Source organism: Myxocyprinus asiaticus, chromosome 8 (genome assembly GCF_019703515.2).
Source record: "Myxocyprinus asiaticus isolate MX2 ecotype Aquarium Trade chromosome 8, UBuf_Myxa_2, whole genome shotgun sequence".
In the NCBI taxonomy this organism is placed as follows: Eukaryota; Metazoa; Chordata; class Actinopteri; order Cypriniformes; family Catostomidae; genus Myxocyprinus; species Myxocyprinus asiaticus.
The window spans coordinates 4,374,203-4,394,028 of NC_059351.1; the positions used below are offsets into that span (position 1 = coordinate 4,374,203).

A 19,826-nucleotide genomic window follows, 5' to 3' on the forward strand; every position below is an offset into this window, starting at 1 on the left:
CTAAATAGACACAATAAACATGCTGCAGTGACACCCATATACTGTACGTTAGTTTAATTAGGGGTGCAAATAGTATCTGCCACTATGTGCATGGGGGTGCAAATAGGATCTAACAATATTTGCACTAAAGTGCAAAGAAGATGCTTTTTGTTGCAAATAGCATCAGTCATGTTTTTGTTTTTACTACAGTTAATTAAATATCCATTTAAATGTCAAAAGGTTGACCTTTTATGATTTTAATTGTTGGATACAGTCAAGAAGGTGAAGACCTCTGAGGTGGGACAGGCCAAACTCATCATTAGGTGACTACATTTAGACTAGATTAGCACTAGATTTGTGCCTTGTATGCTTTAAAAAGTCATGGGACACCAACTTTACCATATCTGTGGAAAGTGGCATGTGTATTGAAGTAAGTAACTGTCCTGTGTCTTGTTGTTTTTTTTAGGTTGTCTGTCACTCTGTCTTGCGTTCTGGATCTACAACTCTTTCCTATGGACACCCAACTCTGCAAGATGCAATTAGAGAGCTGTTCGTGAATACATACAAAAGCACAAACACATACACTGGTCCATAATGAAATTAAACATTCAAATGAATTTTATTTGTAGAGAAGCTAGTAAAGATGAGGATGAGGTAAAACAGCTATCTTCATGTTGTGTGTTTTTGTGTTTAGTTGGCTACACCACAAAGGACCTGGTGTTTATGTGGCAGTCTGGGGACCCCGTTCAGATGGATGAAATTACATCGCCACAGTTCGATGCAAAGCAAGAGGACACTGTGTACAGAAACTGCACAAAGTTCTACCCAGGAACAGGTATGGATCGACGTACACCTCTAAGTATACACTCATATTTCCCTATATATTTAAGGAGGGGGTCATTGGGAACACAAAGGAGAATGTAGTGTTCAGGAAGCACACACACATGCAAGTAAGAAAATGCTGACCTCATACCTCTTTTATGCTCCTAATTCAGACTCGATTTAATCAATACTTGAGATGGGTATCTTGGCAGAATGACCTCAGTATCTGAGGCAGAGTCCGAGCATTAAACTCTTGAAACAACCACACTTTTCTTTTTTAATGAATGTTGTGGTTATGAAGTGTCTTGTTAAATGTTGCATGCCTTAGTACCTTTTATTCACTCATCAAGCTCTGAACACGAACACCTGATCCAGTGCTCTTTTTATGTTGCCATGCACTGCACTTTATGTTCCCATAGACTGGCTTTATTTGGAATAGTTTGTTACTCATACTATTTCTGCAGTGTGTACACCATGCAAAGTAAGCACATTTTCTGTATGCATGAAATACCCAGGTGACCTACTACATTTGCCAAGAGTTACCGCACACAATCACGGAAAACATTATCCTTAAATGCTTTTTTTTTTTTTTCTAATTTGACCAAGGAACTGGAAGCAAAATAAACTGCTATTCTTATCTCTTTCTTGACTCGTTGTTTGATCAGACTGCCAGATATTAAAGGAATAGTTCTCCGAAAAATAAAAATTCCCTCATCATTTACTCACCCTCATGTCATCCCAGATGTGTATGACTTTCTTTCTTCAGCAGAACACTATGAAGATTTTTAGAAGAATATATCAGCTCTGTAGGTCCATACAATGCAAGTGAATGGTGACCAAAATGTTGAAGCTCCAAAAAGCACATAAAGGCCACATAAAGCTAATCCATAAGACTCCAGTGGTTTAATCCATGCCTTCTGAAGCAGTCTAATTGGTATTGGGTGAGAACAGATGAAAATATAACTTCTTTTTCACTATAAATCTTGACAGCAGTCTCCTCTGCGATCATGATTTTAAGCTTGATTACACTTCCTAGTGCCATCTAGCGCTCTGCGTGTGCGTCAACCACTAGGAAGTGTAACTGAGTTTGAAATTTTGATCGCCGAAGAGACTGCCGTTAAGATTTATAGTGAAAAAGAGGTTTAGTCTGTTCTCACCCAAAATCAATTGGATCGCTTCAGAAGACATGGATTAATCCACTGCACGTTATAAATGCTTAATATCACTTATTCTAAAGTTATTATAAAGTGGAGTTGAGTTGACAACATTAAAAACCTATGCACATAAAGTTCTGTAGTTTAATGGTCAGCAGGCCTTTTTATTTGATATTTGATGTAAATGAGCATGAAAGACCTGAAAAGGGCTTTTACAGAAGGCTTTAGATAATTAGGTCTAAGTTAGTTGCACCATTCTTTTGAAATCAAAGTGACAAGTGACTCATAATTCACTCAAGACATTACATTAATAACTGTAAACACAAAGCAGAATGTAGCAAAGTTACATAATCCCTCCTTTAAATTTCACTATAATAGTCTATTTTGCTTTATTGTGACATAAATCATGAATTAGGGCATTTTATTAATGATTTTTTTTATTTATGAATGAGTGTACTTATTAAGCATTTATAACATGTAAGTTCAAATGCTCACTATTTGGCAAATATTGCATAATAGTTGTCCTTGTTATTCATGTTGTTATAACTGCATATCAATGATTTATAATGCATTTGTAAATGAATTATTACTTATTAACCCATTTATAAACGTTTAGTAAAATGTCACTGATATTTTTACACAAAATTTGATTAAATTACACACAAAATAATAGCATGCAATGTGGTGAAATCATCTGACAACAAATGCAGTTTACCATTGCTTAAAATGTTTATCGTTGCATATTGCATACTATTTCACATACAGTACTATTTCTAAACATGGTAGCCAGTAAATACTGTGCAGCATAAACAAGCAGTGCACACCACTGTTCTATTACAAACATAGCTGCTTTCTTGGCTTATTCATATTATATGATTCTGCTGAACTCTTAAGCCCAAGGCAAGGTGGCAGAGATGTTAATGATAATGCTAATGTTGCTATAAATTGTGCACAGCATGTTTGCTACAGTATGAGATGTGTGTGTGTGTGTGTGTGTGTGTGTGTGTGTGTGTGTGTGTGTGTGTGTGTGTGTAATTTTTGGAGAGTCTGGTGTAAACAGTACTTGCTTTGGACTTTATACATGCTGGTGAAGTGCTGATAAACACTACCATTAATCTTCCATGCATAAGACAGAAATAGAAAAACAGGAAGTGTCAGCAGAAGGATCCTGTGCCTGCTGTGTCTTTGTGTATGTGTGTGTGATGGAGAGCCTGTGAATCGGTCTTGAGGTGAGGGTTAATTTTATTTAAAATAATGTTTTTTTCCAATTAACCATATTATCCCAAGATATTGCATTAGAACTTCTTTTTTAGTAATTACAAGTTTTGTACTCCTTTTTTAAACAAACTTAAAATATATATATATATATATATATATATATATATATATATATATATATATATATATATATATATATATATATATATATGTATATGTGTGTTAATAGAAGGATTAATTGAACTGAGCTTATACCGGGCCAGTGAGGGGCACTACCTGCGGGAAAAAAAGTAATAATAATTACTAAATTAATAACCACTTGCGTGATCTGAACAAAATAGGTGTCATTTTAAAGCCTAGAATTTGGTCTTAATAGTGCATTTAACTGATCCTACCAATTCTTAAATAATGCTTTATAATTTGCTGACAAATAGTAAACAGTTTTGTTCTCATTATTTGCAAATTTGTTATCACAACAATTATATTCAGAATTGGTAAAACCACAAAAAAGATGAGATAGCCATGTGTTGCATATCGTTGCAAAGGTCTCAATTAGTAGAATGCAATGAGCAAATTTCTTTCACTCAGAGGTCAAACTGCAGTGAGTATTAGTGTATGAAATATAATAAACAGGAGTGGCTTTTTGTCCCATGTTTCCTTATTACTTCCTGAAACATGCACATAACATAGATAATGACATATTGTAAATTACAGCAGACTGTCCTGATTCAAATGAGACCAAACACAACATAATATGATCAGTAGATCTTGAAATATACCTCAAACAATGTACATGGAAAGCTGATGCACAAAAGGGTGCTCAACACACTTTGTGACTGTGTGTGTGTGTGTGTCATGTGTGTGCACATGTCTGAGGACTTTGCTATGTGCTCATCTAAAGAATTGAGATGCTCCTAACCACTTAATTTTTCTGTATTTTGTGGTCTAAACCATTCATTTCCAATGGCCGGTCATTTCTGACCGGCAACACAACAGGTGTAACAAAGTGAAATAAAACCAAAAAAATTTAAAGAAAATGATCCAACTTTTTTGTGTGTTTTCAGATACCATATGTCAACAAAGTCAAGGAATATTATTCAAATTGAATTTGTCCGGGTCAAAATGACCAGAGCACAACATAGGGGTTAAACTCAAATCAGCATTTCATGTCCATTTGTTTATTTATTTAGGAAGTAGCCATGTAATAAGCAAAACAATGATACAGTTAGCAGGTCATTATCGTAAAATAAATCCCCTCAGGGTGATTCAAGACCTAATTTTGTTATTTTACCCTCTTCATAAACCCACATACAGTTGTACCTTTAACATAAAGTTTAGCTTTAAAAGTTTTGGCGTATTTCTCCTGTAGGAAGTGGCTCGAGTGTTTTGACCATATGTTTACCAAAATTCTTTCCTTTTCTTCCCAATTTGGAATGCCCAATTCCCACTACTTAGTAGATCCTCGTGGTGGCGCGGTTACTCACCTCAATTTGGGTGGTGGAGGACAAGTCTCAGTTGCCCCCGCTTCTGAGACCGTCAATCCGTGCATCTTATCACGTGACTCATTGTGCATGACACCGCAGAGACTCACAGCATGTGGAGGCTCATGCTACTCTCCGCGATCCACGCACAACTTAGCACGCGCCCCATTGAGAGCGAGAACCACCAATCACGACCACGAGGAGGTTACCCCATGTGACTCTACCCTCCCTAGCAACCGGGCCAATTTGGTTGCTTAGGAGACCTGGCTGGAGTCACTCAGCACACCCTGGATTCGAACTCGCGACTCCAGGGGTGGTAGTCAGCGTCAATACTCACTGAGCTACCCAGGCCCCCTAGTAGAGGTTTTAAGTATTATAAGAACAAAGCAAATCTATCATTTCCTTACAGTTTGTGAACTGCTGAGCATGACTTTTATCAATAGACAACAATAATAGTCTTATAATAATTATAATGAGTTTCAATGTCCGTATGTTTTCATGTATAAAAAAGCCTGTCTACTTATCTATTCACTTCAGTAAAACGCACAGCAGATCTATCTTTTTTCCTACATTTTGTCGACTGCACACCAACATAGAGGTAAAAAAACAGGAGCTGATATTAAAAATAGCTTTACATATTTAACACAGATCTAGTAATCTGCTTAAATTGGAAAAAACAACCAGTCAAACAATTACCTCACTAACAATGTAAAAAGCATAACTTAATGAAGACTCGTGCTCTGATATAAACTCCACTTACAATGTGTGCTTAAAAGAAGGATTGTCCTTTGTTTTTTTTCTGCAGTGCATTTCACATAATGCTGCCAATCAAGAACGATATGCCGATTAATAACTCTCATTTGTGTGTTCCTCATCTCTAAATGATTAATTTAGATCAACATCAATGCTGATAAAAAACGTGGATAAATAAGCATTGTTGAAAGCAACTTTATAGAAATGAATGGAGCCGCGTTGATTAGACTGTCTGACTGAAGGTCTATAACGTAAGGGTTGTTTCGGCTCATGAAACTCACCTGTGATTGGCTGGATGGTCGCTCAATCAGCCCAAAGTAACAAAATGCAAAGAATAATGTATACAAATCCACCATTTGGACTCGGTATGGGTTTAGCTTGAAAAAGTGCGGGGGACAAAAATCACCTTTTTAAAAGAGAAGTGTCTCACACATCCCACGCGGCTGCTACGCCCTTGTTTATGTCAAATGCATGCTGTACTTTTCGGGTGTTCACTCAGAAATTTGCACATAGATCTCAATCAATTTTTTTTTTTAAAGAATATTTCAGCTCTGTAGGTCCAAACAATGCAAGTGAATGGTGACCAGAACTTTGCTGGTCAACACTTTGCAGCTCCAAAAGCACATAAGGGCAGCATCAAAGAAATAGATACAACTCCAGTGGTTAAATCCATGTCTTCTGAAGTTATATGATAGGTGTGGGTGAGAAACTGATCAATATTTAAGTCCTTTTTCTCCAAATTCACTTCCACATTATTCTTCTTTTGTTTATTGGTGTCACATTCTTCATGCATATTGCCACCTACTGGTCGGGGCTGGTCAGAGATCAAGGTTATAGTGAGGCACTTACAATGGAAGTGAATGGGGGCCAATTTTTGAATGTTAAAAATCACTTTTTCAAAAGTATTGACCTGTTTCATGTGACGTCACTGTATGACCGCGCCGCCATGTTTGTAACCAAAATTCCATATACCTTCAATATGCTGCACTGTGGGATGCGACAAAAGCCTTGTTCAGGATTTAAAAGCAGCACTTACATTCATTATACAGACGGGATCATCACAGACATTTTGTAATATTGTGACCAAATCAGACCTGAACACAACACAAGAACATTCGTAATATCTGAATGAGAGATGTTTATTGTGATGTACCGGTGGGCATGTGTACTCGCAGGTCACACATCAGATTCGCCGGCGTACGGAAATGAATCGTGGATAAAATATACTTTAATGTCCGCGAAAGTTAAATTTGGCAATATTTGTGCTGTGTTCAGATCTGTATGAACTTTTCCTGGGACTTGGCATGGATCAAACGCAATTTTTAATGTTTATCTTGATACCATTTCACGGGTGTTTTTCCATTCATCGCCACTGTGTCCTCCCACTGAAGGTCACCAATATGGCTGCTGTGAGGAAAAAGTGCTTAAAGTTATAGCCAATTTTACAACTTCGTTGCCATGACGATGTAATGTCAACAAACCCTAAAACGCCTGTAAAATTGACCATTTAAACAACTTTACAGCTCAAATAATACATGAGTTTTAATAGAAGAATTAATTAATGTGCTTTTATAAAATTATAAACTTCACATTTCTGCATTTAAACCCTCAAAAAATTGGCCCCATTCACTTCCATTGTAAGTGCTCAATGTATCCTTGATTTTTGCTTTTAAAAAAATAAATAAAAATGAGTGATGAGTCTAAATTAATTTTTGTGGTAATCAACATCATGCCACAAATGCTGTCGATTGAGCTTCAGAAGACACCCTCTTACACTGTTTCTGGGATGGTTATCCACAGTTTTCCTGAGCAACCACTGGGCGGGGCCATGATGATTCTAATTGCCTGTTTTCTATATTTCTGGTCTCGAGACGCCAAGTAAAAACTGCCAAAATGAGCGATCCAGAGGGGAACAACAACAATTAATTTCATGCTCAACTTGTGCAGTTGTTGGCTGTCATAACTCAGAATAATTCATGATATCAACATAACTAACCTCTGACCATCACTTCATGTCATCTACACACTCAGGTGAGGCACTGTCTATAATAAAAAATGGTCAAACAGAACCTCAAAGGTCTTCCTTCATGCAAAATGAGGGCTTGTGGGTTTAACAGGAGAGCTTTAAAATAACGATGTGAAATTTAAGAATTTAGGACTATTGCATAATATAATAGGCTATAATATAATATAATATAATTTAACATAATTTGGCTAGGTTCCAAAAACAAAAGTGTGAATGTCAAGCTGACCAAGACATTCACCAAAAAGACAGACATTTTAAGTATTTTTCAAAATATTTTGATATTTACATACCATCCTACCCCTGTGTGTAAAAAGCACATAAAGGCATCATAAAAGTAATCCATAAAAGTATGCCTGAAGAATGTGAATCATCAAAAACACAAGAAGAAGAATGTAAAAGTGATCTGTTTCTCACCCACACCTATCATATCACTTCTGAAGATATTGATTTAACCACTGGAGTCTTGTGGATTACTTCTATGCTGACTTATGTGATTTTTGGAGCTTCAGAATTTTGGCACCCATTCACTTGCATTGTATGTACCAAAAGAGCTGAGATATTCTTCTATAAATCTTCATTCAACTCAATTCAAACTTTATTTACAAAGCACTTTCTATTCTACAAGTAGACCAAAGTGAAGTTCGAGTTCAGCAGAAGAAAGATAGTCATACACAACTGAGATGGCTAATGGGTGAGTAAATTATGAGAGAATTTTCATTTTTGGGGGAACTGTTACATTAAGAAGATGTATGTATACATCTAGTTCTGCTCAAGATGTCTTTATTTAAAATCAATAGCACTTAGTTTGATTTTTAAATCTAATGAAATGGCATTGGTACATTTGTGACACTTTGACACAGTGTGGCTAAATACTCCATACTTTTTGGGCCATTTGAGATGCATTTCTTTATTTTTTTACTATGTATTAATTTAGGAGCAACATGTTTAGAAGAAGAATATATTTGCAATTATTGTGGGTTTCTTCTTGGCTTTTTGTGGCCATCATGTACCCTCAACTGTAAGAGCACTTGATTGTAAGTCACTTTGGTAAAGTGATAAAAGCTAAAAGCGTAAATTTAAGGATCCACCTCATCAAGTCCTAGTAATGTCACGTCTCCTTAAAGTTAAGTTTAAGGAAACTTTCTTAAACCTGACACAGTGAATCTTGTTTCATAGTATTATGTAGTTTACATTAGATTAAACAAATCACATATAATTTTACTGTTTGCATTTTACTTGATATCCAGACTTATTACACTGTGAATTTGTCAACAGGAGGTCAAAACTGCTAAAATCAGTCTGTGTTTGCTTACTGAAATTTGAACCACTGCTCATAGTGGCCAAAGCTGGAAGTGTTTTTGAGGTAAAATGTCCACATGGTGGCACCAAAAGCGAGTTGTGTTTTTAGCTGTAAATGACGTAATACAGTCAACAGGAATGCCTATTTTATGAAAGGGATAGTTCCCCAAAAATAAAAATTCTCTCATCATTTACTCACCCTCATGCCATCCCAGATGTGTATGACTTTCTTTCTTCTGTAGGACACAAACAGATTTTTAGAAGAATATCTCAACTCTGTAGGTCCATACAATAAAAGTGAATGGTGATCATAGAAGTAATCCATAAGACTCCAGTGTTTTCATCCATATCTTCAGAAGCAATCTGGGTCAGAAACAGATCAGTATTTAAGTATGTTTTTTTTTTTTTTGTTTTTTTTTACTATAAATCTCCACTTTCACTTTCCTAAGCACTCTTGTCTACAAAAAGTTTTTTGTTTTTGGTGATTCACATTCTTCATGCATGTCGTCACCTACTGGGCAAGGAGGAGAATTTATAGTAAAAAAGGACTTAAATATTGATCTGTTTCTCACCCACACTTTTCATATCGCTTCTGAAGACATGGATTAAACCACTGGAGTCATATGGATTACTTTTATGCTTCCAAGTTCTGGCACCCATTCACTTGCATTATATGGACCTACAGAGCTGAAATATTCTTCTAAAATCTTCTAAAATGTTTGTTTTGCAGAACAAAGTCATACACATCTGGGATGGCACGAGGGTGAATAAATGGTGAGAGAATTTTCATTTCTGGGTGAATTATTCCTTTAACCCATATTGCTTTTATACAACAGTTCTATAAACAAAGTCATTATTGAGTAACTTTCATTTCAGACACAATATGGCCAATTATTTTGTCCATTTTTTGCTCTGCTAATGAAAGACAGTCATCTGGAATGCTGCAAACACAAAAGTAGAGTGATACAAACATTGAAGTGTCCCAGTGCTGTTACACAAAATATCAGCACTCTTGTAACACCGCTTGTCGAATCAAATTAGACTGAAACTAGCTGTTGTCTAATGTTCTGTATTTCATCATGATATTCTGCATAATGAAGGGATGTATACCATGGTGAATTTGCCCTATCTGTGTACTGTTTTATAGGTGATGTTGAACAGTCCCAGGCGAATTGAGGCAGAGAAGGTGAAGATGGCTCAGAAAGAAAAAGAGAACAAGACACTAGCCAAAACGAACAGTGCCAATGGCACTGGAGGAACACCTATACATGTCAGCACACTACAGGTCAGTGTGTGTGTATAAACGTACAGTACATGTGCTTAGGATTAATCTGTGTTTGTGTGTGTGCATTTATGTTTGAGCTCTCTCTATGATGGAACAGTGTGAGTGCACACACGTATAGTATACTGCATATGTAACAATGTGTTCTCCTTAGACTGAATGAGAGCGTGTGTTTCCTTCATGTTGGGGGTGTGTGCGTGTGTGTCTTGTCTTTATGTAAGATGAATGTGTGTGTGTTAATGGGTGCATGGAGAGATGAAATGGCTGTAATTGAGCCTACTGCTCTAAGTGCACTCATTGGGACATGGGTGCAGAGAGGAGCAGAGGATTCTGGGGGATTGAGCGTAATGTGACCCGACAGCATTGCGGCCTGAAGCAATAGAAGAGCAGAGCAGTGGTTCACAAGTATGTGTGTATGTGCACTAGCATATGTGTGTAAAGGGTATAGGTCATATTATAGACAATATTTAAGAGAAATTGTCTTGTCTTGCGAGGATGACTGAAATTGCTTGCCTGGAGATTATAGCTGTAACCTCTTGAAATGTCATCTCCAGATGGAGATATAGTGTGTTACAGTCACACATTCATCATATAGCACTTAAGGGTCCAAATCAACAACACGCTTCTTTTAACCTCCTGAGATCCCAGCGTGACTGCTGTATGCATTTTCCATTTCCCTTTTTGATTTGTAACTAATAGTACCTAATAAACAAGCAAAATATTTTTTTTTTGTAAAAATAAAAAAATTCTAGAGCAAATAGATTTACTAAAAATGGATGTCCACATATGTGGACAACAGGACTAAGTTGTGAAATTTTAAGTAATTTCAAGCTATTAAAATATTTTTTTTCATCAAATAGTTTATGCTGTGTCCAGGAGTGTTGGTTATTCATGTTTTTGAGACGTTATAGACATTACAGCTGATTTTATATAAAACTGAATAAATAATTCTGATTAAAAGTAATGATCAGCATCATCCAGTCACTGTCAACCATGTTGAAATAAAATTTTGCATTTTAAAATTATGAATCTATGTACTTATTATCATTGTCCCATGTCTACCAAACATGTTGAGTGGTCCAAACATCATCTGCAGGGATGCTTCCTTTCTCCCTAATTAGTGAATGACTTAACCTCCAGTGTGCTATCTGTCTTCACTGGTCTCAGAACAGTTTAAAATGCACCTAATTTTCATCCTAACTCCGTATATACAACCTCTGAAAGCAACGTTTTCCAGCTTTTGGATACGTCCATTGATACTTAATGTGATAATGCACAGTGAATATAGGATTTTTATGAAAAGTTAGTCCTATTGTCCACGTACGTGGACATTGAGTTTAACAGCGTGCTGTTTCACGATAAATCGATGCAATTTTTAAAATTGTAAATCGGATGAAACTAGAGACTCTACTTTTTTGACTCAAACATGTTTTAATGTGAAAACTTAAAATGGTTTCTTACCAGATGTAGTTTTGTTGCCATTTCTCCAAAAGACAAACTTGGCTGAGATTGGCACCATGTTGTTTTGTCACATGACTCGGTGCGCTGAAAGTTTAACTCTATAATGACAGCCTAGAGTCTCCTGAACTGAGATCAGTTGGTTTAAAAAAATGTTATTAAGTAAAGCCTATAGCAAAGCCAAAACTTAATGTCCACGCATGTGGACGCGGGGTCTCTCGAGGTTTAAGATATATTTCTCTATACTTTTCAGATTAAATAACACAGCATGCACATGCATATTGCTATTTTGACTAATTAAAAAAGTCTTTTCACAGTTTTATCATTACGAATTTCGCACCACTGCCTTCAGTGAAGCTTGAAGTTTGGTTAAAGTGAAATGTCCACAAGGTGGCATCAAAAGCAAGTTGTATTTTTAGTTGTAAATTATATAACACGTCTACTGGAATGCCCATTTTATTAACCCTGCTCCCTAACCCAAACCCCAACCCTGAACCTCACCTTCAGTAAGTAAACGTGGCATTTTATACCAAAAATCCAACCTTCGAATCACACTCATCATTGTTTATGTGAACGTGATAACTTTATGGTTGCCATGGGACCAAAACCACATCTCGGTGATTGCTAGCGAAACACGATATGAGAAGCGCCACAGGGAAAAGTGAACGCATTTAAATTGATGCAAAACTATCTAATAGGGGATGATGGTTGTCAGTAATTTTTCAGAATGGGTCGATTTTAGGGTAAATGAACATTCGGAAGCACCATGCCGATTTCCCGTGTGATCATGTTGGATTTTGATTCAGTTCTATAACAGTTTTACATATATACATATACACTATATTGCCAAAAGTATTCGCTTATCTGCCTTTAGACGCATATGAACTTAAGTGACATCCCATTCTTAATCCATAGGGTTTAATATGACGTCGGCCCACCCTTTGCAGCTATAACAGCTTCAACTCTTCTGGGAAGGCTTTCCACAAGGTTTAGGAGTGTGTTTATGGGAATTTTTGACCATTCTTCCAGAAGCGCATTTGTGAGGTCAGACACTGATGTTGGACGAGAAGGCCTGGCTCGCAGTCTTCGCTCTAATTCATCCCAAAGGTGCTCTATCGGGTTGAGGTCAGGACTCTGTGCAGGCCAGTCAAGTTCTTCCACACCAAACTCGCTCATCCATGTCTTTATGGACCTTGCTTTGTGCACTGGTGCGCAGTCATGTTGGAACAGGAAGGGGCCATCCCCAAACTGTTCCCACAAAGTTGGGAGCATGGAATTGTCCAAAATCTCTTGGTATGCTGAAGCATTCAGAGTTCCTTTCACTGGAACTAAGGGGCCAAGCCCAGCTCCTGAAAAACAACCCCACACCATAATCCCCCTCCACCAAACTTCACAGTTGGCACAATGCAGTCAGACAAGTACCGTTCTCCTGGCAACCGCCAAACCCAGACTCGTCCATCAGATTGCCAGATGGAGAAGCGTGATTCGTCACTCCAGAGAACGCGTCTCCACTGCTCTAGAGTCCAGTGGCGGCGTGCTTTACACCACTGCATCCGACGCTTTGCATTGCACTTGGTGATGTATGGCTTGGATGCAGCTGCTCGGCCATGGAAACCCATTCCACGAAGCTCTCTACGCACTGTTCTTGAGCTAATCTGAAGGCCACATGAACTTTGGAGATCTGTAGCGATTGACTCTGCAGAAAGTTGGCAACCTCTGCACACTATGCGCCTCAGCATCCGCTGACCCCGCTCTGTCATTTTATGTGGCCTACCACTTCGTGGCTGAGTTGCTGTCATTCCCAATCGCTTCCACTTTGTTATAATACCACTGACAGTTGACTGTGGAATATTTAGTAGCAAGGAAATTTCACGAATGTACTTGTTGCACAGGTGGCATCCTATGACAGTACCATGCTGGAATTCACTGAGCTCCTGAGAGCGGCCCATTCTTTCACAAATGTTTGTAGAAGCAGTCTGCATGCCTAGGTGCTTCATTTGATACACCTGTGGCCATGGAAGTGATTGGAACACCTGAATTCAATTATTTGGATGGGTGAGCGAATACTTTTGGCAATATAGTGTATATATATATATTAAATTACATTTTAAGAACAATATGACCTGAACAGTATGACAATAGATAGATATGTATTCAGATATGTATTCTCTTTCATTTTCATATGCTTACACGTATGTGTGTGTTATCCTACCTGTGTGTTTTCATTTATACAGGTTGTAGAAAACCGCTGCAAGAATGTGTGCACTTCTAAATCCGATCTGCACTCAACTTATTTCAGCATTGTTGGTTCTCTTCCACGTGATTTAGAACTCTCCAACTTTGACTGTTATGGCAAACCCAAAGAGGTCACAAATGCTGCTGGCAAATCACAAAACAAGAACAACAATAATTTATAATATTTTTTTTTTTTTTATAATTGTATTTATTTATCACATGTTATACATTTGCACATATACAGTGAAATTCTTTTTTTTTCCACATATCCCAGCTAAGCTGGGGTCAGAGTGCAGGGTCAGCCATGATACAGCACCCCTGGAGCAGATAGGGTCAAGGGCCTTGCTCAAGGGCCCAACAGTGGCATCGTGGCAGTGCTAAGGCTTGAACCCCCAACACTTCTGATCAGTAACCCAGAGCCTTGACCGCTGAGCCACCACTGCCCCTCTTTGGTGGGACAAGAAGCCTGTCCCACCAAAACCTGTCATTCCATCCACAGCAAAACATGTAGATCATTATGCTCGAGCTCTGTTTCCTTTCACTTTCCTCTTCTTCAATGTCATTTACTGGTCCGTCTACCTGTGAACATGAAAAAGGTTGTGAGTGTGTACAGTGTTTGCGCCAAGTGTGTGTGTGCACTTTTATGTTGATGAGGGAGGAGACATAATGCAATCAAGCATGAACAGTGTAAAATGCTCATCCTTTACATTCTCTGATGTCTGTTATTTTGACCAGATCAGTTCAATTTTCCCTGTCCTTCACTATGCTTGTTTGTGTTTCTCTTCCCTTTAAGTAGCTTTTTGAACTGTGTAGCTTTAGTACAAGCAAACTTGGACAGCATGACTTTACAGGCAGTGTGTGTTCAGCCATGTTAGGCCTAGATAGATATCCACTATTGTTTATAATCTCAGGCAAAAATGTGTGATGTGCTTAGGGAACTAAGGACTATATCTGAATGGACCTTCAGAATATTTTTTTGTATACACCGATCAGTCCCAACATTAAAACCACCTGCCTAATATCATGTAGGTCCCCCCTCGTGCCACCAAAACAGCTCTGACCCGTCAAGGCATGGACTCCACAAGACCTCTGAAGGTGTCCTGTGGTATCTGGCACCAAGACGTTAGCAGCAGATCCTTTAAGTCTTGTGAGTTGTGAGGTGGGGCCTCCATGGATCGGACTTGTTAGTCTAGCAATAGATGGGAATTTGGAGACCAAGTCAACTCGTTGAACTCTTTGTCATGTTCCTCAAACCATTCCTGAAATTTTTTTTGCAGTGTGGCAGGGCACATTATCCTGCTGAAAGAGGCCACTGCCATTAGGGAATACCGTTGCCATGAAGGGGTGTATGTGGTCTGCAACAATCTTTAGGTAGGTGGTACGTGTCAAAGTAACATCCACATGAATGCCAGGACCCAAGGTTTCCCAATAGAACATTTTCCCAGAGCATCACACTGCCTCCGCCGGCCTGCCTTCTTCCCATAGTGCATCCTGCTGTCATCTCTTCCCCAGGTAAACGACGCACACGCACCCGGCCGTCCACATGATCTAAAAGAAAGCGTGATTCATCAGACCAGGCTACCTTCTTCCATTGCTCCATGATCCAGTTCTGACGCTCATGTGCTTTTAGCCACTTTCGGCAGTGGACAGGTGATCAGCATGGGCACTCTGACCAGTCTGCACTCTGTGTTCTGACACCTTTCTATCATGGCCAGCATTACGTTTTTCAGCAATTTGTGCTACATTAGCTCTTCTGTGGGATCGGACCAGACGGGCTAGCCTTCGCTTCGCACATGTATCAGTGAGCCTTGGGCGCCCATGACCCTGTCGCCGGTTCACCGGTTGTCCTTCCTTGGACCACTTTTGGTAGGTACTAGCCACTGCATACCGGGAACACCCCACAAGTCCTGCTGTTTTGGAGATGCTCTGACCCAGTCGTCAAGCCCTCACAATTTGGCCCTTGTCAAAGTCACTCAGATCATTACGCTTACTCATTTTTCCTGCTTCCAAAACATGAACTCACTGTTCACTTGCTGCCTAATATATTCCACCCCTTGACAGGTGCCATTGTAATGAGATAATAAATGTTATTCACCTGTTAGTGGTTTTAATGTTGTGGCTTATCAGTGTAAGTATTTCACATGAACACGCCCACACAGAATCAGTGCCTGTAGAACTGTCCAGATTTCTGCTGTATTGAAAAAACTCTTCATTCACCAAGTACTACACATCCCAAGCCCCTTGTGTGTTTGTTTATTAAATAGATTTCATAATGCTTCCCCTTGCCAATAAGAGTGTATTACTCTTGTGTGCTCTGTTTAACACATTTGACCATGTTTAAATCCATTTCACAGTATTCTGCCTATTTCCTCCAGAATCAGCTCAAAAACTCTTAAAAAAGGGCCTGCATATGTGTTTGTAATGAGATGGGATTTAACTGCTGTAATTGACCCATACAATAAAGATCCTTCATCAGCTACATTCACTTGTCTCTATCAATTTGGATTTTCAGATAACAATACTTGCAATGTAGCCACTGTATTTATGGTCCTCAAACATTCTGCTTAGGAGCTTGTTCTAAACCCAAAGTATTAAACTTTTGCAATTAATTCAGCTGGACTACTTGCAGCCTGTTTTGTAGATAATTTCACAAAGATGTGAAGATGTTCTTGATCTATTTTTGTATCTGCTATAAGAAATTTAAGACTGAATTTTTAAAATATCCATTGACTTACATTGCTAGAATGTTTAACCTGCAAAATGTAACCAACAGCAATTACATTATTTTAATATTTACATGCTGAATTGTGATTGGCCTTCTTACATTTGATTACAAAATGAATTCTGATTGGTCTTTCCTTGCAGATATCTAATCATTATAGCTGCCTTTACACTGTTGATTTTTCTGTGCAGCCAACAGAAAACAAGACATGATCAATGTCATGATGACACCTAATATCGAAGCTTACCAAAAGCTTGAACACAATTTTTTGCTGCTTTACAAGCATTGGTATTTCCTATATTACATGCAAATCAGGTTCAATACTTTAAGCTTCGATGATTTGTGTTTAATGCTTTTAAAGTAAATTACGGGTCCCCAGAGTTTTAATCATGTTGTTGGGAACCTTAGTGGCAGATTGATATATTTAGGTCACAGAATCGCATTAGGTCAACATGCAGAAACGCAGGAATGACTTTGCATGAATGAATATACATCCAATCTGCAGAATAAAACCAACATGGACAACAGAGTAAGCCAGTCAACAAAATGAAGCTTTGAATTTGAGAATTTTTCAGCATTACTTTTCAAAACATTACTTTCAGCATAACTTGCCCCAGAGACTCTACTGTTTGAAGCTATTTGTTAAACTATTTAACCTAAACTATACAGGACTACATAAAAGTACAAATCTATTTTTTTCTGTGTATTCACACATCCAATTCAGCTGGATTTAGCATGTCATATGTGCAACACTTTTGATTGTGTCAAATTCGTTTGCATTCTTGTGCGAAGTGAAGGATTTGAACTCTATGTTTATACAATCTGCATTTCATAGAAAGAATACGTCCTGATCTACCACTACTTGGATCAATGAGAGGGCTGAGTTTTTCTGTTCCAAGATGTTTAAAGGCCATGAGGAATTCAATTTTCCTTGATCTTTTGACATGCAAGAGTTCACTGTAGTTTAAAAACATACTGTAAGTTTCAGAACTCAAAACTTCCTCCTCACTGCAAAAAGAGCAAAGTTGCCAAAATGGCTTGTTCTCTACTTCCTCCACATTGTGATGTCTCACTATGGTTGACATTTGCATCTGACCGCCTTTACAACAACACATCAACGCGTAATTGACCTTATCACTTCCGTAACCCCGCCCAGAAGCGGTGAGCAGTAGAGGTCTGCAACCTGACCCAGGCCCATCGGGACCCGAGAACCCGAAGGGTTTTGGCCGAGTTCAGGTCAGTTTTTCAAGTAGGACTTCGGGTTCAGTTCGGGTTTGTAATTAATTAAAAAATAACAGGCCTACTGATCTTGTTTTGCGCACGCGCTCTCACTAACAGACATGCATGAACCAAACGTGATTTTGTGCACATCTGTTCTGTTTTCCCCTTGTTTTCCTATGTAAACACATGCTGGACGAATGTCTTTGACTGTTATGTCGTGCTTCACTGTTTCTTCAGCGTCTCGAGCAGGACCGGCACTTTTTAAACACAGTGTCAAGTTAAAAAGAACTTCAAATTTTCAAAAACGCATGTCGAGACACCTGCACTTTTTCATTCTTTGCAATGCGTCTAGATTGTTTTTAGTGCAGGTGTCACAAAGATACAACATTATGAACAAGTTTAGGCTGTAAAGAGGGGACTGTTGCATTGTTTCATATTATTCCAGATTGTGCTGCACCAAGCAAAGTTTCAGCGCATAAACGGTAAGTCAATGCTTTTTTGCCGTTCTGCTCTAGTGTACTGAGGGGATGGCATGTCTTGTTAAAACTGTATGTTTACTGTGTCAATACTGTTACGAATGTTGCCTATGATGCTTATAAAAAATAAAGCCTATTGCAACAGTACTTGCTAGGAGAAGAATTTTTAAAGATAGTGAGCGATTTCAGGTTTGGGATTATAATCTGACGGTATCGTTCGGGCTGTGTAGGGTCGGGCCACACAGTCTCGGTACGGGTCGTTTTATTTTAAGGCCCGTGCAGACATCTAGTGAGCAGTGAGATGGCAAAGGAGAGAGCAGGTCAGTCAAAAGCAGAGAGCCAATCAGAACAGTGGGCGTTTACTGTCAAGTCTTAAAGGTGAAGCAGCACCAAAACAGAGCATTTCTGATAGAGGGTCAGAATGAGGGTGGAAATTAATCATGTTTTACAAATATATGACTGTTTTTTTTTTTTTTTTTATCTAATGAGAGAAATTACTGCCTCAACATAACTGCTGCTCTCTCCTCTTAACAGTGAGAGCAAGCCACTAGTCAAATCTGGCCATGCACCATATGCATTTTGGGGCTTGGCTTGACTGGGGGTGATACAGGGAAATTTACTTTCATAATATACATCAATCATGTACCTTAGCCTAAATGCGAGTTGTGAAATGAAAAGATTGGATTGAGTATTGCTGCAATGAATCAGAGGGTCAAGCATCCATAGCACTGCACTGCTCTCTACTGGTCATGATGGGAACTACATTGCTTACTGCAGATCTTGAATAGCCAGTGATTGGGCATAATACAGGTTGTAAACTGCACAATTAATGAAGGCAGCAATACTGATAAAATGTTAGCCTAAAAATGTGCTTCATATGTTAACATCCAAATGAACTGCTTTGATTCATGTCCACTATCTGCATCAACCTACTGGAATATAGGTTACCCCAACAAAACTATTTTTAAGGGTTAGCTCAGGTAGAAATCACTCCTTAAGGTAACAAGTGCTGATTACCACTTTTTACTTCTGCATGTAGAAGCTTATTCAGTCCTAGTCCAAACTGTAAACCAAATCCAAACCATTAGTCATAAATCACCTTAACAAAACCTAAAACTGTTCCACCAAACATTTCACTAAAATGATATCATGAGACGGAAGTCTGTTTTGCTTTATGTCTATGGTTATTGATTCTGTGCCATACTCTTGCCTTGAAATGCATGCACATCCTTGTGATATGATAAATGTGTAATCATTATGTTCTAAATTACCTTTAAGGTGTATGTTTATTTTATTTTATTTTATATTAATATTATAATGTATATATCCCCACTACAGCACTCTCCTGAACACCAGTTTGTCATTTTATACTGCACAATTTTCCTGATTCATGATTTAATTTTGTGCAATGACAAAAGGACATTGAGGTGACTCGATCGAACACGCAGGCCTAATCATTTTTCAGATGTTACAGATTTAGAGTATCCCTGAAATAATCACATCTAATTGGGTCAAAGTTATTGTTTAGTTTATTTTTAGATTAACCCTTGAATGCAAGTTTTTCAAGAAAAATATCACTGTAATGGCAACTTTATTGATCATTTACATATTTAAATTGGTTGATATTTATTTTATTACATCCTAAAGAGTTTCACAAACATTGAAAATTAAGTAGGACTTTTGGGTGACATAGTAAAAAG

The 19,826-nt window shown here is 38.1% G+C and overlaps 1 protein-coding gene across 3 annotated transcripts; it reads left to right on the plus strand.

The window, feature by feature from the left end:
• Positions 1-16,176, plus strand: LOC127444501 (glycine receptor subunit beta-like). Of its 3 annotated transcripts, none has more exons than XR_007897833.1 (4): positions 1-302; positions 446-528; positions 674-814; positions 9,463-9,491. XR_007897833.1 is itself a non-coding variant. In XM_051703878.1 (4 exons), exons 2-4 carry the CDS (start codon positions 734-736, stop codon positions 13,887-13,889), a joined length of 402 nt encoding a protein of 133 aa, XP_051559838.1. In that variant the 5' UTR covers positions 1-528; positions 674-733; the 3' UTR covers positions 13,890-16,176. The 3 variants fall into 3 exon arrangements, 2 of the variants coding, with proteins under 2 accessions (XP_051559838.1, XP_051559837.1); XM_051703878.1 differs by lacking the exon at positions 9,463-9,491 and adding exons at positions 9,880-10,017; positions 13,707-16,176 and having other exon boundaries at positions 1-528; XM_051703877.1 differs by lacking the exons at positions 1-302; positions 446-528; positions 674-814; positions 9,463-9,491 and adding exons at positions 8,076-8,124; positions 8,709-8,796; positions 9,880-10,017; positions 13,707-16,176.
• The last annotated feature ends 3,650 nt before the right edge of the window (positions 16,177-19,826 follow it).